This window comes from Dipodomys merriami, unplaced genomic scaffold (assembly GCF_024711535.1).
Source record: "Dipodomys merriami isolate MVZ:Mamm:240054 unplaced genomic scaffold, mDipMer1.0.p SCAF_345, whole genome shotgun sequence".
NCBI lineage: Eukaryota > Metazoa > Chordata > Mammalia > Rodentia > Heteromyidae > Dipodomys > Dipodomys merriami.
Genome location: NW_027204993.1, coordinates 405,184 through 430,639, shown reverse-complemented (window position 1 = coordinate 430,639; position 25,456 = coordinate 405,184). Strand labels below are relative to the sequence as shown.

Genomic DNA, 25,456 nt, shown 5'->3' with positions numbered 1-25,456 from the left:
TGAGTTAAAATATACAAGTATGAAGCAAAATAAACACTATTGAGTATATAAAACATGGAACTTTTGGAAGATGAAAATATTGATGAGTCATGATTAAGAAGAATAGTTACAGGTAGGAAGATAATGTACTTTAAAAGTAAAAAAAGTCCATTAATTCAGCTGCACAGGATAACATCTAGTGATCATGGCTTAAAAGTAACCTGGGAAGGAACATTAAGAGAATAACATTTCCAGTTAACCATTACAGAGCCAAAAGAGGAGCTGTGGCTCAAGTGTAAAGCACTAGCCTTGATGAAATGAATGAATGAATAAACTAACTAACTAAGTAACTAACTAAGCGAGAGTAACCAGGCTTTAAGATCAAGACTCAGGACTAGCAACATAAAATAAATTTTTAGGCAAATGATTAAGAAAGCACAATTCAAAAACAAGTAGCAGTTAAAATATAATAGTGGAGATGATTGGATAAGTGCAGTGTAAGCATGAAAATCCAAAGATATTGGAACAAAATTAAAATGTAGGTGGCTAAAAATTGTGACTGTACTATCACATGAGAAATGAGTGAGACTCACTTATTCATCAAATTGATTCTAACAATATAAACTAATATCTGATGGAAAAAGAAATGTAGAATTTACTTGACCTCCTATGTATTTAATCATACATGTAAGTTTCATCTGAGGGTTTATTTCCCCTGGCACATGTTTTGTCCCGAAATCCATGCAGAAAATTTCTATCTGGCCTTAACAATATGATGTAGCACTTGGGAGCAAAAATGCAGCCCAGCAGCCCTGCACTGGAAGCCAAGATGGAGAAAACCTCTGTAGCCACCATGACTTTTCCTTTGGCACTGTGGTAGACAGGCAGGAAAGTGAACCAGATACTACAGAACACCAGCATGCTGAAGGTCAGGAACTTGGCTTCATTGAACGTGTCAGGAAGGTTCCTGGCCAGGAAAGCCCCAATGAAGCTGGCCAGGGCCAGAAAAAACAGGTATCCTAAGACACAGTAGAAAGCAGTGAGGGAGCCCTTGTTACACAGGATGATAATGTGGCCATGTTCAGAGTGTACATCTGTGTCAATGAAGGGAGGTGAAGTCCCCAGTCAAAGTACACAGAAGGTCACCTGAATCAGAGTACAGATGGGAATGATGAAGTTAGGAGCCCCTGAGAGCAGTAACCACCTCATTCTTCTCCCTGGATAGGTGACCTTGAAGGCCAGAACCACAGTTGCAGTTTTGGCTAAGACAGCAGAAACAGCTACTGTGAATACAACTCCAAATGTGGTTTGCTGTAGAATGCAGGTGGCTGTGTTTGGATGGCCAATAAAGAGCAAGGAACAGAGAAAACAGAAGAAGAGGGAGATGAGCAGGATGTAGCTGAGAACTTGGTTATTAGCTTTAACAATGGGGGTGTTCTGATGTTTCACAAAGACTCCAAGAACAATTGCTGTGAGTGTACATAAACATAGAGCCATGCAGGCCAAGGCAATCCCCAAGGGCTCTCCATAAGCCAGGAAACTTACAGCTCTTTGGAGGCACTGGTTTCTCTCTGTGTTGGCATACTGATGATCTGCGCACTTCATACAATGCTCCACATCTGGTGAGGAATTCAAATAATCTTTACAGTACTTAAAAGCAAATTAGAAAATCCCTACATAGAGAAAATTATAACATGTCAATACTTATTAGCATAAGAACAAAAATTCCCAAGTATTACCAGATATGTTCAGTATCATATTATATCTTCATCATATTCCCATATACTTTCCCACTTTCTCTTCTTTTATCCAGTCCTAGGACTTGCTTTGATGGCCTGCACACTGTCCCTGAGCTTTCTTTGCTCAAGGCTAGCACTCTGTCACTTGAGCCACAGTGCCCCTTCTAGCTCTTTCTATTTCTGTGATACTGTGGAATTGAACCCAGGACTTCATGCATGCTAGACAATCTCTCTATGTCTAATCTACATTCACAATAACTTTATCTTTACGTGTCTATAACACATATTATCCCTTACCATTACTATTATCCCTAAATTTTTCCAGACCTCTTCATGTTGCCATAGCTCTTCTCAGCCTTGTGTTCACCACTCAAACACTTCATCAAAAAGTGTGCATCACAGGGTTTGTACTTCCCTCCATGTCTCTGGACAATATAAATAAAAGCTCTATATCCCTTCCTTGAAGTTGTCATATTGTCTGTCCCACTTGCTTGTAATGCATGGGGCAACATAAAATCAAATCACACTTTCAAGCTCTAAAGTCATGCTGTACACAACCCTTTTGATTGCTTCTTATACAGAAAACAATCACATCACTTGCTGTACAGCAACAATATTTCTGGGCACTAGGAAATAAAGATGTGCAAGATCTCTTTTTTCTTTATTTTCTGAAGTCAATTTTGAAAAAAAAAAACTGGAGACCTCGTCCTTTAAGTAGCTTTGCACTTAATATGATGGGCATTAAACTTACATTAGTGATTACTTGAACAAACATTCATATGGGAGAGTAAAAAAATTAGTTCCATACATAATTGACAACCTGTGATCTTTTTCAGGAAGCAAGAACCTCTACAGTCACAATTCATTTATGAGTAAAATGGAAGACATTGGTGCTGCAATCCTAATACACAACTTTTGCATTGCATGGTTTGGGGACACTACTAGAGAATATAAATTTTTCCCTAAGTCATGAACTTACCTGTCCCATTAGCTATCTCATTCTCTGAGCAAGGGGTACAATCATAGCAACAAGCAGCCTTTTCCTCCTTAGGAGTTTTCCTGAATCCTGGAACACAACTTTCACTGCAGACAGAGTGAGGAGGCTGAAGAAAATCAGATCTGTGTCAGTAACTGCTCAGACTTTTACCTGACACTCCAAAAATTTCATTTTTTTAAAGAATAGGATTATTAAATGTATCATTTTATGCACATAAATCTGGTCAGTTAATTTAACGTTGGTATAGATTCCACATCATACCACAAACAACTTAGTGTTCTATCAGCTTGATCTCTATCTAGCCTATTGAACTCTTGAGAAGTGTGAGACCTTTAAAAGTGGATTAATGGTGAGAAAGTAAGTCCTATTGTCCAGAGCTATGGAATTTCCTTGAATTCATGTCATAATTTGTTATTTCCCACTAATTGTGAATGATGAGGAGTAAAGAGAAACAAATTTCTTTGAAGCTTGAAAAGTGTGCTGTAAGATATTGCATAGGTCTTCTCTTTTAAGGTTATTTGAATACAAAGACTGTCACATTTATACAGTGGCCATGAGGTGAGAATCTTTTTGCTCAGGCTCTTTCACTGATTCATCTCACCAAAGATACCTAAGCAGTAGGCAAGTAATCATTGAATGGAACTTCCACAAGTGGGAGCAAAATAAACCCTTAAAATATATAATGTGATTGCTCTGATATTTTGCTAAGAAAAATGCAATTTAATATTCCTTATAAACTTTTAGAAACACTCTGTTAACTTTTTTTGGAAATGATCCTGGGACTTGAACTCGTAGTATGGGCACTGACCTTGAGGTTTTTGTGCTGAAGATTAGCATTTTATTACTTGAGCCGAATCTCCACTTGAGATTTTTTATTGTTAATTGAGATATGAGCATATAAGATGATGTTAAGCGAAATGAACCCAAAGATGGGGACACAAGTGATTTTTTCTTTCTTGCTATTGTTTTTAATGTATTTATAATGTGCTATATGATTTTTAGTTTCTTTGTTATGTTCCTGTTTTCACTGTATATAATTTTGGTGACCTGGGTCTTGTATGTACATTTTTCTAATTTGGGGAGTGGAAGGTAAAAAACAAAATGTTCAAATAGGTATACAATTTGACCCATTGTAACAACGAAACGTACAAGACACTATGTTGAAAATGAACTTTACAACTTGTTGGATGATGGGGGAGTTGGGAAGGTGGAGAAGGAATGGATAGTAGAGGAAAAACAAAGAATGTAACAATGCTCGATAGGAAATGTATTCATTACCTTACTCATGTAACTGTAACCCCTCTGTATACTATTTTTATAATAAAAGCAAAAAAGTCTCATAGAATATTCTACCCAGTTGAGCTTTAAACAAAACTACCATCTTAGATCTGAGGTAGTCATCTACCTGGGTAGATATAATTAGAAGCAAGAGTACCCTCACCCAAGTACTGTTAATGTATTCTATTCCTTTTATAGCCAACAATCAGTCATTCCAATTTCTTAAGTGGGAAATATTTTAAATGTCCACTGCTTGGTTTTTAGTAAGCACATAGGGTATATATTTATGTGTGCGTGCATGCATGTGTCTGTCTGTCTGTTTGTATGTGTGTGTATGTGTATTTGTGTGTGTGTGTGTGTGTGTGTGTGTGTGTGTGTGTGTGTGTGTGTGTGTGTGTGTGTGTGTGTGCCAGAACTAAATCTTACAATGAGAGTCTGGGATGGGTATCTGAGCTTTGTTGCTTAATGTGAACACTTTAATGCCTAATCCACAGCACCACTTCAGCTATATTGATGGTTAATTTGAGATTAGTCTCAAAGCATTTCCTGTTAGCACTGTTTTTTAAACATGATATTCATATCCCAGCCTGCTAAATACCAAGTATTATAGGAGTAAGATACTGGCACACAACCAGGTATAAATTTTAAGGGTGAAATTTCTTTACTTATATATCCTTAAAATCATTACTGTTAAATCCAACCAACCTCTGTATTTCCTATGTTCCACTCTACTAGATCTTCAGATAAAGTCAGTTGATGACCATGAAGAGTATGTGGAGAAAATTTTCCTACTTTCATCTCAAGTTGAAGACCTTCGGGAAAATTCCAAATGTTCACAATATCATACTCTGCCCCCAATTTCTTTTTCTCATCTAAAATCACTTGATCTCCAGCAGGATTGTGAAACTGGATGTTCTTCAGAAAAGGATGCAGCTACAAGAGAAATATATGGTGAAATATATCCCAGAGTTAAGAAGGAAAACCTGAACCAAGAAAGGCTCTTGATTGCCTTAAATTTTTTATTCCGAATTCAAGAATAGTAGAGGTACTTAGTGAGTTGCATAGAAGAAAACCTATCAGAGAATAAAAATATTCTTTCGGAGTCCTGGTCACTCAAAAGGAAATAGAAGGCCTCTCTTCAAGAGAAACCAATTTCATGTAAATAGTCATTAGTGAGAAAGTTTTCATTTGCTTACTGTAGCTTTCTACATCCACTAGTTTTGTGATCATCTGTAGTATGAGCTTGGTAAAATTTTAATAGATAAAATAGAATAAAATGATCTCTTATGAAAAATATGCATAATTATGTGCAGGAGGTCATCATTTACACTTACTTAAGAAATGCAGATTTCAATGGTGATTTTGAAGTCTTCAAAATATTGGTTAAAAACATGTTGGTATATTTTTAAATAAAAGCATTTTTAGAAATGTCCTTTTTCATCCTGCTTTTCTTGAAGAGTACTTAAAAACATTCCTAGAGAATCTCACACACAATTGAAGAAGTATAGTATCTTGGGGTTTGAGAGAATCCCAAAATTATTTAATTTCATAGAGTAAGAACCTCTCTAAAAAGTAACTTTCTTCCTAATGTGTGATGTACAACACAGAAGGCCTTACCTGTGCAGGGGAAGACACTATCCCATTTCTATTTCCCATTGTTTGTGTTTCTGTTTGATAAAGCAGCATATCATGGAGAGCCTGGGCCACAGCATACACAGCATTGTACACACTGTAACTGTCTCCAGACATACTCATGTCAAATATATGCCTAGGCAACCAATCCAAGGAGGCATCGTGAGGACAGTTCTCCCACAGTACACAGTCAGACACAGAATCTGAGCAATTAAAAGAGAGAAACCATAACCTAGCAAGAAAAAAGTCTTCTGGGTATTTGCAGGGGTTAACTGATTTGAGAAAATCTGTGAATCCAGAAACATCTGGGTGATGGTGTGAGAAAACGAGAGGTACAAGGAATGAACCTAGAATGAAATATCTCTTTCTCATGGTTACATCCCACTCTGAGTTCATAATAAAAACTTTGCCTTGTATTAAAAATTGTTCAACACATATAAAAAAATGTCGTAGGAACTCATTATCAGCATACACAATGAAGATATTTGCTGAAGATTTATTTATCTGGTTATAATGTGCCATAATTTTGAAAATATTCGACATGGAATAATTTGGTAATGATATCTCAAAGGCTAGACAAACTCTGTTCTTGGCCATCTCTTCTTTGAATGCAGGAAGAATCCACAAACCATTCTCATCTTGTAAGGTTACCAGTCCCACCCAATTCCAGCTGAAGTGAAGTAATAATAAGACCATGCCATTGGCTATTGAAGTGTCCTTTGGAGCCATTTGATAGAGACCAGGAAACATGTTATTGTCACTCAGAGCATGATCAAAAGGCCCAGAGGTCAGCTAAAGGGAATGAGAACAGGATGATGCAAAAATGAGAAGATTTCCATCCATCCTAATTCCAGTCATGATATATATATATATATATATATATATATATCATATAACTGTGTGCAATAGTTAGAAGGTAGGTTTTTCATTTAATTTTGGAAGAAATAAATTTAAAAATTTTAAATTATTTGACAATGTATTAATTGGTTTTTACAAAATCTGTTAATCGTTGTCACTCTTTCCATCAACTCCTGTAATCGATATCCACCCCACATATTACTGACTTTCCTAGTTCCATTTTCACATATATGTACATTGAATATTATATTATTTTCTACTACCCATCTCTCCTTTCTCCTCTTCCATATTCCCTGAACACCTAAAAAGCTACCCTCATTGAAGATATGCTTCAGTTGCCAGGTATTTTTATGTACAGTCTCTTTCTCTGAGCGGTTACATCATTCAATTCTACCCTGATATGTACCATAATTTAGTCAGATTGATCATATATATATATATGCATATATATGCATATATATACATATCTGAGTGTGGTCCAGATATTTTTAATATTTCATTTTCCTTATTTAGACAAAATATTACATTTGAGAGATCATATACTCCTTTCTCTTTCTAAGTCCGACATATTGCATTCAATGTATCTTACACATGAGCCTGCATATATGTGTGTGAGTGTGTGTGAGTGTGTGTGTGTGTGTGTGTGTGTGTGTGTTAGTGAAGGGCCAGGAACTCAGGGCCTTATGTAGTTCTTATCTTTTCCCCCCAAAGTAGCACTCTACCACTTGAACCACACATTACTGCATTATTTTTTCTAATTAATTAGAAATGATTTCTGAGTCACTAGGATTAGAGATGTGGTCCATCAGCATCATGCTCAACATATCTTGACATTTTAAAGTCATTTTCCATTTCCTAATTTCTTAAAGAATCGACATCAATTATAAGGCTTAAAATTCCAAAATAATACCTTTTGTCTATAATGTTTTCATCCCCTTTTTGAAACCAACAGGACTAGAAATATCACATTATCTTTGAGGACATACTCTTTTTTTACTCTACATTTTAAAATATGCTTTTTATTGTAAATAAATACTGTACATAGGGGGTACAGTTACATGAGTAAGGTAATGAGTACATTTCCAATTGAGCATTGTTACCTCCTCCTCTGTTTTCCCCCTACCATCCTTTCCGTCTCCACCTCCCACACTCCTCCCGTCCACCTTCCTCTCTGCCTAAGTTGTAAAGTTCATTTTCACCAAAGTGTCTTATACTTCTCATTGTTGCAATGGATCAACTTGTATCCTTATTTAAGCATTTTGTTATTTACCTTCCCCTCAATAAATCAAGTCTCTTCCTTTTGTCCTCTTCTAACACCTGAGATGGCACTAAATTAGGCATTCTTAATATCTCCCACCCCTCACACTCTCACCTGTGGAAAACTATAGAGGTCCAGCAGTGTCCCAATCTGTGAAGATAATGCTCCTGAAGGTCCTGTAAGTACTGCTATAGACTGATTGTCTCTCATACAATTATAGTTTGGAAAGTCATATTTCCCAAAAAGGCAAACGAAGGGATTTTTAAATGATGTCCTTGATCCATATTGAACATCATAGATACTAAATCCCAGAGTTAAGTTATGTAAAAGATCAGGGTTTTTGTTGATCTCTTCTATAGCAAAAGCCAAGGCCAAAACACACTGGTAGTTCTTGAAGGAAAACCTGCATAATGAGCATAGAAATTCAGCAGGAGTATTTCAAAATTATGGCTTTTATGGAAGGAATGCTTGCGTTTCTGCTAATAAGTATGGTAAAATATTATGCCCAATTAGGATGGAATATGAATACAATGTTTTGTGCTTGAATATAGGGTTATGTAAATATATGAAAGGAATTTGTCATGAATTACATTCAGAAACTTAGTTAAGCCAAGAGCTTGCTTTATCTCCACTACCATATACATGCAAAATTTTTCCATTAGGCATGGAGTAAGTTGTGATGAGACACAAAATATTCTGTTGCCTTCACCTTGGGTAAATATGGTGAAACAGGTGGAGACCTGTGTGAAAAGCCTTCTGGTTCAGTCGCCCAGCTGCTGTTAAGTGCTTATATTGCAAGTTGAGCTAACTAACAATTCTTCAACTTAATAGCATCTTTCAGAAGGAAAGCATTATTTAATCAAGATTGCATAGAAAGCTTTGCTCACATACCCAACGAAATCAACAGTTCTTCCTGCAATATCAACCACAACAAAAGCTTAATAACTGGTGAGGTAATTTAACTGTTATTTATGTAATGAAAACATAGGTAGACAACCAACTCTAAGGTACTGAATATGGGGAAAGGAGCCTCCAATGTAGGTTATGAGTAAAGAATTGTGAAAAATCTTTACATTGAAATCCACCATCAAAATCCACCATGAGGAATTACACTAATACTTAATACATTTGCTAGTGTATTTATCTTGAGATATAGAAAAGGAAAAAACATAAAGTTGTAAAGAGGATAAAAATGTTTTCCTTTCTCTTTTGTGATATGTATGTGCAATGTTAAATCTGTTGTGAGAACATAAAAAAATTAATATAATGAAATCAATGTACATTGTTCAAAGAAGGACACAATGGAAACAACATGAAAATACAAATGATTCAAAATGGAGAGAAATAATCCATGAATATACAAGAAAAATGGCAAATAAAGCAAGTTTAATTCTTAGAGAAAGTGTCCAGGCTATGGGTCAGACAATGAAGGACCTAGAATATAGTTCTAAAATGCTTTAAGAACAGGTTGATTAAAATATGAAAAGAAAGAAAATGTACACAGGACAATTCCTGAGCATTATGAGACTAGAATTATTAGAAGAATTCATGGCATCTATAAAGATAAAGGTAAATCTATATCGCAGATGAAAAGGAAACTAATAGTACAGATGAAATGAAAGTGTCTTCTCCTGGCAAAAAGATATAAGACACTGGGGAAAAAAAAGTAAAGGAGCATGCAAGAACTCATGGGAGCCGGGTGGGAGGGGGCGGGGTTGGAACGGGGGGATGGGAAGGAATGGTGAGGGGAAACAAAGGAGGAGGCAACAATGCTTGATAAGAAATGCATTCATTACATTGTCCATGTAATTGTAACCCCTCTGTACAGTATATTCACAATAAAAAAAGCAACTAAAAAAAAGAAATTTAGGAATCAACCAAAAGCCCTACTTTATGATTACATATTCATGAACGAGGAGAGCAAGCAATAAAAACGATAGAAAACATATCTAATGGAATTTTATTAGAAAAACTTCTGAGCACGCAAAATTAAAGACACATTCAGTAACAAAGAGTATTAGAAGCCCAAACAGTCCAGACCAGAAAAGAGCATGCTATTGCCCATGGAAAGGGTACTGGAAGATATTAGAGAGGAATAATTGATTATTTATGAAGGAAAAGCTGTCAGAATAAATACAACTTTCTCACATGAGATGGTGAAAGGAAGAATGCCTGAAATGATGTATGCCACAGTTTATAGGCAAACATCTACCAACCAAAAACAGTGTATCCAGCAAAATATTCCTTCATAACTAGTGAACAAATATAAAATTGCATAACAAGAATAACTGAAATAATTGTCCTCACCAATTCAGCAATAGAAAAATAGCTAAGGAAATACATATAGATGATCAATCAGAATGCCATAGTGATGGAAAGAATATTCCTTATTAGAGAGCCAACTAAACATTATAGGAAAAGATGAGGCACAACCACCAAGCAGGTGGATAACATGTCAGGAGTTACCTATCACTTCTCAATTCTCAGCATTAATGGCCTTAAATCTCCAAATAGTTGGAACAGATTAGGGAGTTGGATCAAATAGCAAGACCCATGTATGTGCTGTCCACAAGAGACCCATCTTGCCAACAAAAATGAACATTTTCTAATTGAATGCCTGGAATAATATATTTCAAGCAAATGCTCCCATAAATAGGGTGGAGTAGCAATACTAATATCAGATGAAATAGATTTAAAATTAAAAGTAATGGTAATAAACAAAGGAGGGCACTGCAGAAAAATAAATACAACTCTCCCTCAAGAGCATATAACAATTCCAAATATCCATGCACTAAATACTGGACACCCAACTTCATTAAACAAATAATTATTAATCTAAAACTTATCTAAAAAATAGATGCAAACACATTAATTGCTGGTGACATCAACATTTCTCTGTTGTAGCTGGATAGATCATCCAGGCAAAAATTCTGCATAAGACCATCATACCTAAACAACTGCATTGATAAAATAGAATTACCATATAGCTAGCAAATAATTAACCCAGGAGCATCCAAATATACATTCTTTTCAGCCACTCAAATAACATTCTCCAAACTAGATCATCCTGTAACTCAAAAGGCACATCTGTGCAAATTCAAAAAAAGTCATGATTCCCTATATCCTGACAGATCATAATGGAAGAAAATTACAATTCAGGAGGCAAAGCTATTACAGAAAATCCTTTGAAACTGGTGACTGAACAACACATTGCGGAATGACCAGAAGGTTATTGATAAGATTAGAAGGTTGATTCTAGTTTTTATGAAGCAACAGATATGAATACTAAAAAAAAAAAATCAGCTACTTTGAGACACAATGAAGCCAGTAGTCAGAAGAAAATCTATACCTCTAAATGCCTACAGAAACAAATTGTAGAAATCACAAATTAATAATTTAATGATAAGCATTAAGTTTCTTGTACAAAAGGAACATGACCAATTCAAAACCACTAAATGGAAATTATAATATTAAAACCTGGGAAGGTTGCTCTGTAGTACAGTGCTTGCCTTGTATGCATGAGATCCTGGGTTTGATTCCTCAGCACCACATAAGTAGAAAAACCTGGTAGTGGCCATGTGGGTCAAGTGGTGGAGAGCTGGCCTTGAGCTAAAGAGCTGAGCATCAGTGCCCAGGCCCAGAGTTCAGGCCCTACGGCTGACAAAAAAAATAAATAAACTAAGAAATAAACAAAATAGAGAAGAAAATACCATAAAACGTATAAAAAATGAACAGACTGGTTCTTTGAATAAATTAAAAAATTGAGAGACCCTTAGCAAATCTGAACACAAAAGGAAAAGAACACACAAAATTATAGACAGCATTTCAATGGTGAAAAATTAAACCAATTTCCTCTAAAGTCAGGAAGAAGAAACAGATGCTCATTTTCTATTCTTTTTCTATATTGCAGTGGAATTTCTAGCAAGAGAAATAAAGCAAGAGAAAAAAAATGAAGTGGATCCAAATAGGAAATGAGAGGTATAACAATCCCTATTTGCAATTTTTTTCAGGGTACCATGGCATTTATTAGTCAGCCAAACCTTCATGGCTGAGGTGTCAGTTAACACTTGGTACTAGAAACTTCTTCCCCAAGAAGCCCCTCTTCTGCCACAGAGCCCTAGTGTTTCCCATATTCTCTCCTGCAATACTTTCAGGATGTCTGTGTTACATTGAGGTGTTTACAGATGGCATAACCCAGTATTGGAAGATACCTATAGCTTCCTTCCCCCAAACTAATCCAAAACTTTCGAAAATACAGAATCAAAATTAACCCATTAAAATCAGTAGATTTCTGGTGTGCCAACAACGAGAAGTTTGTGACTAAATTCAGGTAACCACTTTTTTGTAATAGACTCAAAAAAATTGAAAAGACCCAGGAATTATCTTAACCAAGGATGTGAACAAAACCTGAAGAAAACTTTAACTGTCTGAAAAAATTAAAGCATTTATAAGTAAATGGAATACCTTTTTCTTCCCCCGTCGGTTGTGGGGCTTGAACTCTGGGTTTGGGCACTGTCCCTGCGCTCTTCAGCTCAAGGCAAGCACTCTACCGCTTGAGCCACAGCACCACTTCCGGTTTTCTAGTGGTTTATTGGAGATAAGAGTCTCACAGAGTTTCTGCCCAGGCTGGCTTTGATTCATGGTCCTCATATCTCAGCCTCCTGAGTAGCTAGGATTACAGGTGTGAGCCATTGACGCCAAGCTTAATGGAATACCTTTGATGCTCCTGAATGGGAAGGATTATCATCGTGAACATGGCAGCACTGCCCAGTTATTCTACACATTCAATGCAATGCACATGGAAATCCCAACAACATTCTTGAGTGATATAGAAGAAATATGAAAATTTTTACGGACGGAAAATCATGACAAAGAGCAAAAATGGTCTTTAACATCAAGAACAGTACTAGGGGAATAACAATATCTATCTTCAAACTCTGAAACAAAGCCTTAGTAAGAAAAGATATTTGGTAGTGACCCATGAAAAGGCCTGAGAACCAATGGAATAGAAGACCCAGAAATAAACCTGCATATCTATAGCTATCTACTATCTCATAAGGAAACAAAAAACACAAAATGGAAGAAAGAAGCCTCTTCAATGAATGGTGCTGCCAGAATTTTGTATACATGAGCAGAAAACTACTAGAATCATTTCCGGATGGATCAGTGATCTCAATGTAAGGCCAGATTCACTAAAGGTATTACAGGAAGAGATTGTAAAACATAAAGGTTATGTGATGGATATCACAGATTGAAACATCTTAGTCAAGTTCCAGAATCACAACAAATCAAGGTAAAATCTAGGTAAATTGCATTCAGCCCCAAAAATATTTCTACATGGCAAAGAACATACTTATCAAGATACATATTTGAGAAAATGGGAGAAAGACTTTCTAACATGTATGATTTAATGCATGATGTTAGAAAACGTCATACATAAAATCTACTCAAAGGTCAAAATTTAAAAAAAAATACCCTCAATAAACAAATCCTCAAAGAAACAACAACTCTATTCATCAATGGTCTAAAGACATAAAGAGAGATTTCTCCAAAGAACAAATAAGAATTGCCAGTCAATATATGAAGAGATATTGAAAGTTTCTGGGAATAAAAGGGATACAAATCAAAAACTTACCGAGAGTCCACCACAACCCTATGAGAATGTCCATTAGCAAGAAAACTAACAATTGTGTCAAAAAGGGAGCACTACCACACTCCTGGTGGGAATGTAAACTTGTTCAATCACTCTTGAAGCAGTATGAACGTTGCTCAAAAGAGTAAACATAAAGCTTCCCTATGACCCAGGAATTGCACTCCTAGACATTCAGCCAGTAGAACAAAAACGAAGTTACAGGAAAGCTATCAACCCAATCAGGTTTATTAAACATTGTTTACAATAGCTATGATATGGATTCAAACTACATGCCTGTCAGTGGTGGAATGGATTAAGAGAATGTGAGAGTATGGTGTATATATACCAAATATCATTATATTTTTTCATGTGAAAGAATGTATGGCTAACTAGATAAAGAAATGGAAATACTTGAAAAGATAATATTAAGTGAAGTAAGCCAGACCCAAACTATAGTTTACATGGTTTACCTCATTGTTATAAATAAAATAAGTCTATTATATATATATATATATACACACACACTATATACATATATATGTATTTATATACATATATATGTATGTATATATGTACATATATATGTGTATATATACGTATATATGTGTATGTATATGTATAAATATATATATACATATATATGTATATACATGTATATATGTATATATATATGTGTGTGTGTGTATATATATATATATATATATATATATATATATGTATATCCACACTGGATGGTAAAAGACAAAAACTTACACTTGGACATGACAAATTTTACAGGATTTTAAACACTCACATGGTGAGACCAAATGTGGATAATCTAAGAAATGATCACATATGCTAAATAGCTATATTTATATGATCTTAAAAAAGTTTATTAAAATGCACTCCATAGAATTGGAAACGAGATTTTTGTCATTTTTCTTTTTGTTTTGTTTCTTTGTTTTCTCCTTTGTCACTCTTTTTATTTCATTATTGTGTGTAAGATTATCTATTTTACTGAGTGTAAGGGGGAGCACAGACATGGTAGTTGAAGGGGGAAATATTGCAGCAGTTAAACAGAAACTGGGTTGAAACAAATATACAACTTATTGTGGAGGGGATGTTAGGGAACTGAGAGAAAATGAGGAAAGAGGTGGCACTATTCAAAAAGAAATTTACTCATTAACTGACTTAGGTAACTGTAGTCCCTCTGTATATCACCTTTACTATAACAATTAAAAATTGAAAAAAAAAGAAGTGTAATAAGGCAGTCCATGCAAATGAAATAAAAAACAGCAGTATCTATAACACAACACGTAAGATAGACTTCAATGAAAGAATCAAAAAGTGACAAAAATCTTACATCATGATAAAGAGATCGAATTAGCAATATGAAATAATCCTAAGTGTTTATTTTACACTACCAGAGCACTAAGCTATAAAATCAGACTGTGAGTTAGTCCTCAATACAACAAGAGCTGAAGATTTCATGGAGACATCTTCCAGGCAAAATTAGGGAGGCATGAGAATTAAATTTCACCCTTGGTAAAATGACCACCATATACACCAAAAGAATATTTCAGCCAACCTCTATTGAATAATATTGAATGATCAGTAGATCATTCTCCAGAAGAGATGATATGCCAGGATTAAACACTGCCAAGTTTTAATTTATTGAAAATATATTTAACACACGTGCAGGTCATACTATAGTAATGTGAGAATTTAACAAGCAAATTATGCCCAAACATAAAACCAAAGGACTTTATTTTCCAACAATTATAAAATACTTAAATAATAATTAAAGTATTAAATGTAATTAACTAAAGATTAATGTGTGATAAAGTGAACTTTATGTTTTTTGGTTATGGGGGCTGAACTCTGGCCTGGACGCTGTCCTTCAGCTCTTCAGCTCAAGGCTAGTGGCCTACCACTTGAGCCACAGAACCACTTCTGGCTGTTTTTCTGCTTATGTGGTATAGAGGAATTGAACCCAGGGCCTCATAATTCGAGGCAAGCGCTCTACCACTGAACCAGCTTCCCAGCCCAAGTGAACTGTTTTTTTTTTCTTGTTTTATGAGTTTTTTTATTTTTATATAAGACAAGATCAGAGTAAGTAGAAGAAAGAAAATAATTATTCAATCATAAACATGTTTATAGTGCTTGTATAGAAATTTCAGGATTTTAAAAGGAAGAAAATAGAATTAAAACTTGTATTTTATTACATGATGAAACATTAGAATAAGTAAGTCCTTCAAAGACTGAGAGAAAACTCTATCCTCATCCAAAAAAATACTACAAATACTAATACTCAAATAATTAGTGCCAAAGTATTCAAGGTGGTGAGCAAAAGACAAGTCACCATTTTCAGAAAGACCAAAGAGATTCTTCATCTTTAGGTTCATAATATTAAAAACTATATGTGTGTATGTACATGTATATATAAAACTCTAAAATTTAGGTTCAATTCTGTGGCAGAGTAACTGTTAACTGCTTTCTAGAGCAAGGTCAGTTCTCATCCAACCCACTATTAACTTTTGCTATCACCATGACAACTTAGCACTAGTTTTAAAGAGCTCACAAGACCTGTTGGCAGAAATTTAAACTAATGAGTTCTTCATTTTGTATGTTGAAGTATCCTAATAATTTTTCTCAATGGTAACCACTCAATCATAATGCAGTTTTAAATAGATTGTCTCACTTGGTAGCAAATTGGGAGTTCAAATGAACTCTCTTTATGGACTAAACTCTCTATTTGGACCATTAATAACAATAAAATCACCAAGTGAACTGTTTTTTAAGACAAAATATAAGAAATAAAATGATCCTTAGAACAAATGAAAATAACAAGAGCTTACAATAAATCTATGGATATAGAAAATGGATGAAAGAAAAGAATATAACAACCCTGCTTAAATCAAGAGAGAATATTGTGGAAGAACAATTTATCCTGCAACTCAAGGAACTAGATATCCAACCCCCAAATTAGTACAAGGAATAAAATCAAACAGAAAAATAAATAGAGAATAAAAATAGTAGCAATAAGCAATGAATCGAAATCAGCTTGTACAAAAACAAAAGGTTGACAAGACTGAAGTAAAAGTCATGAACAATCATAGCAGAAATAACCACAATCACCCATATAGACACATATCTCCCAGGATTCTGGATGAGCTGAATCAGTATAGTTAAAAAAAAAGTCATGCTACAGAAAACCATCTACAGTTTTAGTACAACCTTCATCCCATTTCCTATCATTTCCATCGCAGAAACAGAAGAGTCAAGACTAAATTTTATGAAAAAGGAAATTGTCAATTATCTAGACCTATCTTAAGGCACAAGAACAATACTGCAGTATCACTATGTTTATTTTATACTGAGACAAATAGCAGAAAAATTACTGTGTTGAAAACCGACAATATATCAATGAAATATAAGGCCCAGAAATAGTTGTAATCAAATACAGTTACCTGATTATTTGAGAGGTTCACAAAAATGTCTGGCCTGGGAATGGGACCCTAAGAAAGGCATGGCACTGTAAAACTGGGTGTCCATTTGTCCAACGGTGAAATTTGACCCTATTCTTCAATCTGTACTTTTCTTCAACTCACAAGTTGATCACTTATTAATAAGGGATTAGAACTTTACAAGTAATAGAGAAACTGAGAGACAACATAACTTTAATAGAAGTCAAACTGCTCATAAAATAATAGCAAGAATAAGCTCTAAATTTCACTGAGTGGAAGAAAGCTTTTCATTCACAAGTCCCCATATTCCACACTACAAAACAAAGTAGCTGTGGTTGCATCAAATTGAAAATTTCAGCACAATGGATGAAACAGTGGGATATCCAAATGAATGGTTGAAATTACTGGTACCTATTCATATCACAGAGGATTAATAGCATAGCATAAAACAACTCTAAATTTTAAATACCAGTAGGAAAAATGCAGTTAAGGAACAAGCAGATGAGCAGACACATTAAAATTTAAAAATCCAAAGGGAAATCCATTACTGAAAAAAAAGTTAAACTATTTGAGCAATCAGAACAGTAAAACTAAAAGATAAAATGAGTTACCCATCAAGCCAGACAAAAATTGCAGTTTCAATTGAGCTAAAATGTATGTGTGCAATGAGGGAATGTAAAATATTAAACTGAACATTTAGGTCCAGAGAAGTTTAAGTTAAATTGGAAGATGGCAGTGTGGGCAGAAGGAATATGCATTTTTAAATCATGGTATCAAGATATAGTACCTCAGTAATGAGGTGTGAGCTGGAGATACATGTTAGAAATACATAGTATTTAAATGTTGCTCCTCTGTGGCAGAAGTTAAGAAGGAGCTATGTCATATATGCTAATTTGTTAATTAATTAAATATCTGCAAGATACAGTAGAAAAAAACATTCTGTGAGGCAAGCACCTGCATATTAGTGCCTTAAAGTGTTCTATTGTGATAGAATGAGTTCATATTTTCAGTGCTTATTACTGTCTCAGTTATGTTTCCATAATGCCTTGGGAACTAGAGGCTTTCTCATTTTGGTGATGACTTTTCAAATGTAGTCATGTGGATAATTTATATTTCTATTTTTCCTTCATGCACATTTGTACCCGGATCTACCGTTGTACAAAACAAACAAGCTATTTCTTCACAGAGATAGTCTGGAACACAGAAATAGTTTCTGAAAATCATTCCTGAATTTCTTTAGTAGAAAAACCAAAAGAAGGAAGTATTTTTTTAATTTCAAATGTACTATGTATATGGAAATATCACAATGGAACCCATCATAATATGGTTTGTACACATTCATAAACAAAGTATTTTTTTCTAAAAATCCCCCAAAATTGCATTGTTGGTAATAATGTAGAGAAATCAAAGGTTGAAGATAGCTCTGAATTAAAATTGCCTATGCTGGTTGCTCAATCCTGAAATTCTAGCCAATCAGGAGTTTGAGACCCATGGATCCTGAGTGAAAGACAACTTGGGCAGATAAATCCATGACACATTTATCTCCCCTTAAGCAACAAAAAGACAGAAGTGGTGAGCTCAGAGTTCTAGAGTTCTAGAGAAAGCCCATCAAGGGTGCAAAGCAAGCCAAATACCAGTGCCTCATTCCTGAATTCCTAGCTACATCAGGAAGCTGAAAATGAACAGAAGAAATGATAAATATGGGAAAGGACAAAGGACATCAGTAAAGGTATAAAATTGGTTAAAAATAGAGTGAGTGACCATAATCTAATTTTATGATATGCAGGGTGGAACTACAATATGAACCAGTGAGAAACTTCATGGTAACATCAGATATCACAGCCTGATATCTAATGGCAGTGGTCTACTTATCTACAATAAATACTTCATGAATAAATATTACTATCTGTTGTCAATATCATGCATAATACTTTACTAAACCAGACTGTAATTCTCTTTATGTCTGTACATAGCTATGAAACTATATTAGCAAAGTAGCAAAAGTAGCCAAACATGTTTTGGGAAATGAAGAGAAGGAAAATCAGCTAACCATGGGTAAATAATGAGGTAAAAATTGGTGCCTCATGCCTACAGTCTTAGGCACTTAGGAGCCTGAGATTTCGGGATCATGTTTTGAAGCCAGCCTCTTATCTCTAATTAATAACCAGAAAGTTCCAGAAGTGTAGCTAGCTTAAACAAAGAAGCTCAGTGACAGTGCCCAGGCCATTAGTGACTAGGACAAGTACAGAATAAAAAATGATAATGAAACATACTAGTGGCATAGAAAATAAGGACAGATATATTCTATAGTAAGGAAGAGAGTAATTGCTATTGCTGCCATCTCTGCTCCCATGGGTGAGCAGGTCTCTCAGGCTTTATTTCTCATACCAGGATTTGGAGAGGAGTACATATGATAGAGGCAATAGCATTTCCTCTTGGAGTAGGTATCAAATTGACTGCTAGAGTTCCTTTGAGTGTTGTAGAATCATTTTTCTTTCCTTTTTCCTTTTCTTTCACAGCCATTTATTATTGATATCTTTAGATAGAGACAAATAGCCAATGATATGGATGTGCACAAGTAAAGAAGGTCTCATCTTATATAGATAAAGTTCTCCTATAAGGGACCTTTGATAATGTTTTCTAATACCTCGATGTGACATGAAATAGTGAAATAGTGCTTAGTTTGAAAGTCACTGTTTGTCTAAAGTGAAAGATAGCAAGAGAGAGAGAGACAGAGTGTGTGTGTGTGTATGTCTCTAAGGAACTGAAATCAGACACTGGACACAGTCCTTGAGTTTTTTTGCTCAATACTACCACTCTGTCACTTGAATGACATCACCACTTCCAGGTTTGGCTGATTAAATGGAGATAAATCTGTCATATGTTTCCATGCCTGGGCAGACTTCAAACATTGATCCTCAACTTTCAGCCTCCTGAATAGATAGTATTACCCCCATGAGCCAGCAGTCCACAATAAGAATGTGTTTCAGAGACCTCAATATTAAAGTGATACCTAAACAAAACGTCTGAGACGATTTGCCTATGGGAAAGGAAATGTGTCTTTAGTCTTTTAGCACAGAACCCATGAAACTGACTCAATTTGTTTGTAATAATATCACTTTATCATCTTCAGTGAGATCTGGCATGGAATAAATACAGGAGTAAAGTGAAATGCTGTTTCCCCAGGAAACAGGAGTTACATGGAAGAAACCAGATACATTTTCTATCAGCATGCAGAAATTTACTCAACCGTAGATAGAAGATGAAATAATGAAACTGAGCAGTTTCTGGTGCAGTAAGGATGGTTTTTCAGGGTAGAAAAGAGACAGTACACTCAGCAGTAACCAGGAGTTCCCTCAGCAGTTGCCTATCCTGACAACAAAACCATAAATAAAAATTAACTGATGAGTTACTTACGGCTTATTCTCTTCTTGTCCAGAAACATCACTGCTACTGAGATCCGTTCCTAAAGTGTAGAGGGGGAAAAACCCAGCAATCATCACATCTCCATTCATGTGTGCTCGCTTCTTCATTGTAGAAAAGCAGTTCGTGCTAGGCAAGCACCTGACAAGGAGCGGAAGCTGAAGGAGAAAGAATACGAAAGTCAAAAGAGACATTCCTGAAGCATCTGCCAAGCTGAAATCCTGACTGGCAGTGAGGCCAACAGTTTCAGGTATATATACATTCATGTATTTTCGTATATATGTATATGTGTCTTTTTATTGACAGAGATGAATACATAGCCCCCAGTTCTTGCAAAGCTCTTGCAAGTCCCCAGGCAGAAAGGGTAAAACTCCTCCATGGGGCTCTGCATCTGAGACCCTGCATTGAGAAGGAAAACATAAGTTGGAAAACATGTTTACAGATTCCCCTTATTCAACCCAGTTGCTAAGATTTCCTTCAAGACCACAAATAGTGAGTCTCTAGGGATAAAGTTAACTTTGATATATTTGGTCCAACATCTGTGACAAGAAACTATTTGCATGAAAGCCATTTAGGATGATGCAACTGGATTGCATCAGAGGATGCCTAATCAGGTGCATGGTGAAATGGCCAGAAAAAAATGTATGCCACTGGGATAACAAAAGCTATTAGGACATCACACACAGTGGGTCAGTTCACAAACTCAAGATCCAGAACAGCCACACAACATTGCTTCTTGATCCAGGCAGGTTTCCATGAGAATTCCATGTGCACAGTCCTCTGCAAATGTACCTACTTACTATTCCCTGGGAAGCAGTGCTGCTGCTGAAACAGCAGCCTCATATTGAAGGCTCTGCAAAAAATTGCTTCTCATGTATTTTGACAAATTCACAGATCAGTTCATCAAAAATAGCCTCAATGAAATAGCCTCAATAAGTCAAGTTCAATGCCCAAATTGAGTTTTACATTTACATTCTGATATTTCACCTTCACATAGCTAATTTTTTTTTATTCTTTTTTTTTTTATTGTAGAGATACTATACAGAGGGTTACAGTTACATGAGTGAGGTAATGAGTACACTTCCACTTCCTCTTGAACATTGTTACCCCCTCCATTGTTTTCCCCCTACCATCCCCTCCCTCCCTCCCTTCCCCAAGGTTCTTTTTTTTTTTTTTTGATCGTGATTAAGTGATTACTTAATTTCCGGAAATTCACAGTATTGTGGAATAATGATGCTCATTTAAAGTCATAAGTTCATTCTGACTTTCCTGGAGCAAATTGTCTATCACAGTCTGTAATACTAAACACGATCAAGATTTTTTTTGTCGGTCGTGGGGCTTGAACTCTGGGCTTGGGCACTTTTAAGCTCAAGGCAAGAGCTCTACAGCTTGAGCCACAGCGCCACTTCCAGTTTTCTAGTGGTTTATTGGAGATAAGCTTCTCATGGTCTTTCCTGCCCGGGGTGGCTTTGAATCACGATCCTCAAATCTCAGTCTCCTGGACAGCTAGGTTTAAAGGCGTGAGCCACCAGCACCAGGCTAAGTTATTATTTTTAATGATGTACTTGTCTGAGAAAACGTGATTGTGAAGGTTGTTAAGACTCGAGGTCTATGTTAAGGGGGCAGAATGATGCAGGCTCCAGCCTCAGGATTATCTGAGGACTGAGTTTGGGATTAGGAAAGCTCTTGCAACGCCAGGCTAGAGAGGGAAAATGTTCTCTCTCCCTATCTCAAAACACATGTCACAGACTCCTGGGAGCTGAGGAAGTGGCTCTTCTGCTTGCTTAAGCATAGATGAACAGCTGGTCAAGCATTTTCCTGAGATTGGAGAAGTGGTTTGAGCTTGCTCTAAAATAGTTTAGATAATAATATACCTAGACATTGTCTCATAGGTTAAGTAAAAATGTATCTGTTGAAATTTTTGTGTGAATGTCTTCTGACCAAATCTTGGCAAAGATTATGCTTGCTGGTCTTTAAATACCCACTAACAATAAAGCACAGCATGCAGTGGCAACTGCTGTTTGCACTCTGCATCCCCTGTGTCCTGGTGATTTCATGACCTTTACCCAGGGACCCCAGCGCACCAGACATTGACACGTGGTAATACAGGAAATTCTTGCTATGTCAAGTATAAGTCAATATGAAACCATCTGTCTGTTTTCTACTTGTCATAATGTTAGACCCAAATTCCATGCAGAGACCTCAATAGCACAGCTACTTCAGAGTGGTGAGCACACTCTGCAGAAGGCTGCCGTGTTTCATACACATACACATCACAGTATAAATGAAGCTGAATATGTACTTTAACAAGCAGGAGGAAAAAACCTTTCTCATGAGGTTTCCAGTGGATTTTTTACTTGTATATTTTAAAATTCTTGGTACTATATGTTAGCTCCACTGAGGCTTTATTTATACTTGTACATGTATGTGTAGAGTGAAACTCAGTCTCACAAAAAGTGGCAATGGTTCATGTCATAAATCTATTAATAGTTTCTTGAGGAAATCACATACATTCTGTAGTGGTTGCATGAAATGATATTGCCATGAGTATGTGCTCCCTTTCACTTCATTCTTGCCATAATTTGTTATTGGTGTTCTTGAAGATAGACCTTGTCACTGGAATGTGATAAAATTTAATGTCCTTTGGCTTTGCATTTTCTTAATGCCAAGAATTTTCAGGGATTTTTATTAGCCAATTATACTTCTGGATTTGAGAACAATCCTTAACCATATTTGCCAATGTGACATATTGATTGCTTAAGAGTAGTTTTCTGAGTTTCCTGTATATTCTGCTTATTAATCACTTGCCAGATGTTTAGCAGTGTAACTCTGTAGGCAATCTATTCACTCTACTGATTCCTTTGTTGTGCTGAAGGTTTTATTTTTTTTAATTTAATTTTATTTTATTTGTGAACATACTGTACAGAGGGGTTACAATTGCATGGGCAGGACAATGGGTGCATTTCTTACCAAGCATTGCAGTCTCCTCCTTTGTTTACCCTTCACATCATTTCCCAGCCTCCCCCCTCCTCCCCCAATCCTTCTCCTTCACCCCCTCCCCCATCCATCCCTTCTTCCCCCCCCACCGACGTTGTAAAGCTCGTTTTGGACATGACAACTTGTACTTCTCATTGTTGCAACAGGTCCACCTGTATCCTTAAACAACTGGTTTTTCCCCATCTCCTCCACAAGTTATACTGACATCAAATATAGTGAAAGCAGGGGTTATACTGTGGGGGAGGGACATACAAAGCAACAAAGAGATAATCTTATAAATGCGTTAGAAACACATGCATGAAAGAAAAAAAACACATTAAAATACATATCTAAGGGTTCATTTTCCTGACATCACATTATCTGACCTTTTCTGCTTCACTCATACATATACTAGATATTGCAAATAAGGGAAACCATGGGACCTATGTTTCTTTGGGCCTGGCTTACTTCACTTAATATAATTTTTTCCAAGTTTTTCCATTTCCTAACAAATGGGGCAATGTCATTCTTTCTGATGGAGGCATAGAATTCCATTGTGTATATATACCACATTTTCTTGATCCATTCATCTACTGAGGGGCATCTGGGTTGGTTCCAGATCTTAGCTATGGTAAATAATGCTGCAATAAACATAGTTGTGCTGGTAGCTTTAGTGTGGTCTTGTTTGTAAACATTTGGGTAAATGCCCAAAAGTGGGATTGCTGGGTCATAGGGGAGTTCTATGTGAAGTCTTTTCAGGAACCTCCATACTGCTTTCCAAAGTGGTTGAACAAGTTTACATTCCCAACAACAATGAAGTAAGGTTCCTTTCTGTCCACATCCCCTCCAGCATCTGTTGTTGTTGTTAGAGTTCTTGATTTTTGCCATTCTAACTGGGGTGAGGTGATATCTCAATGTTGTTTTGATTTGCATTTCTTTTATGGCTAGGGATGTTGAACATTTCTTCATGTGTCTATTGGCCATCCTTCTCTCTTCTTCAGAGAAGTTTCTCTTTAAGTCTTTCGCCCACTTATTTATTGGGCAGTTGTTTCTTTGAGGATTTGTTGTTGGGGGGTTTAATTTTTTGAGTTCCAAGTATATTTTAGATATGAGACCCTTGTCCGTTGTATGGCTAGTAAAGATCTTCTCCCAATCCGTGGGCTTTCTATTGATCTTGCTAGCTACGTCCTTTGCCAGGCAAAAGCTCTACAACTTTATGCAATCCCATTTGTCCAACCTTTCTTTGATTTGTTGTGTTTCCGGGTCTGTATTCAGAAAATTTCGGCCTGAGCCAAGGAGACCTAGGGTTTCTCCTATTCCATCATGTAATGTTTTCAGAGTGTCTGCTTTGTGTTCAAGGTCTTTGATCCATTTGGAGTGGATTCTGGTGCAGGGTGATATATAAGGATCTAGCTTTAGTTTTCTACATGTAGTTAACCAATTTTGCCAGCACCATTTACTGAAGAGGCTTTCTTTCTTCTATTCTATTGTTTTAGCTCCCTTATCGAAGATTAGATGGCTATAGGTCTGTAGGTTCATTTCTGGGTTTTCAGTTCTATTCCATTAGTCCTGAGGTCTGTTCTTATGCCAATACCAAGCTGTTTTGATTACTATGGCTTTATAGTAGAGTTTGAAATTTGGTATTGATATTCCTCCAGCAGTGTTCTTTCCGTTGAGGAGCATTTTTGCTATTCGGGGTCTTTTATTGTTCCGTATGAATTTTTGGATTGCCTCTTCTATTTCCTTGAAGAATGAGGTTGGAATTTTGATAGGTATTGCATTGAATTTGTAGATAGCCTTGGGAAGTATTGCCATTTTCATGATGTTAATCTTTCCAATACAGGATCATGGGAGGTTTTGCCATTTTTTAAGTTCTGTGTTGATTTCCTTTTTCAAGATTTTAAAGTTTTCATCATAGAGGTCCTTCACTTCTTTAGTTAAGTTAATTCCCAGGTATTTCATTTTTTGTGGGGCTATTACAAATGGAGTTGCTTTCCTAATTTCAGCCACACTTTTCTCATTGTTGGCATACAGAAAAGCCATTGATTTTGGGGGGTTAATTTTATAACCTGCTACTTTTCCAAAGATTTGAATCAGCTTGAGTAATTTGGGAGTGGAGTCTATGGGATTCTTTAAATACAAAATCATGTCATCTGCAAAGAGGGAGAGTTTTATTTCTTCTTTCCCTATTTGGATCCCCTTTATGTCTGCATCTTGTCTTATTGCTGTAGCTAGGCA

At 35.9% G+C, this 25,456-nt stretch overlaps 1 protein-coding gene across 1 annotated transcript; it reads right to left on the bottom strand.

Moving 5' to 3' along the window:
* Positions 1-654: 654 nt before the first annotated feature.
* Positions 655-21,085, bottom strand: LOC138803676 (vomeronasal type-2 receptor 116-like). Its single transcript, XM_069987737.1, is given in 8 exon segments — positions 655-1,598; positions 2,698-2,821; positions 4,699-4,926; positions 5,611-6,417; positions 7,856-8,144; positions 20,237-20,400; positions 20,559-20,641; positions 21,043-21,085. Coding segments are annotated over 8 exon segments (2,682 nt in total).
* Between the last annotated feature and the right edge of the window lie 4,371 nt (positions 21,086-25,456).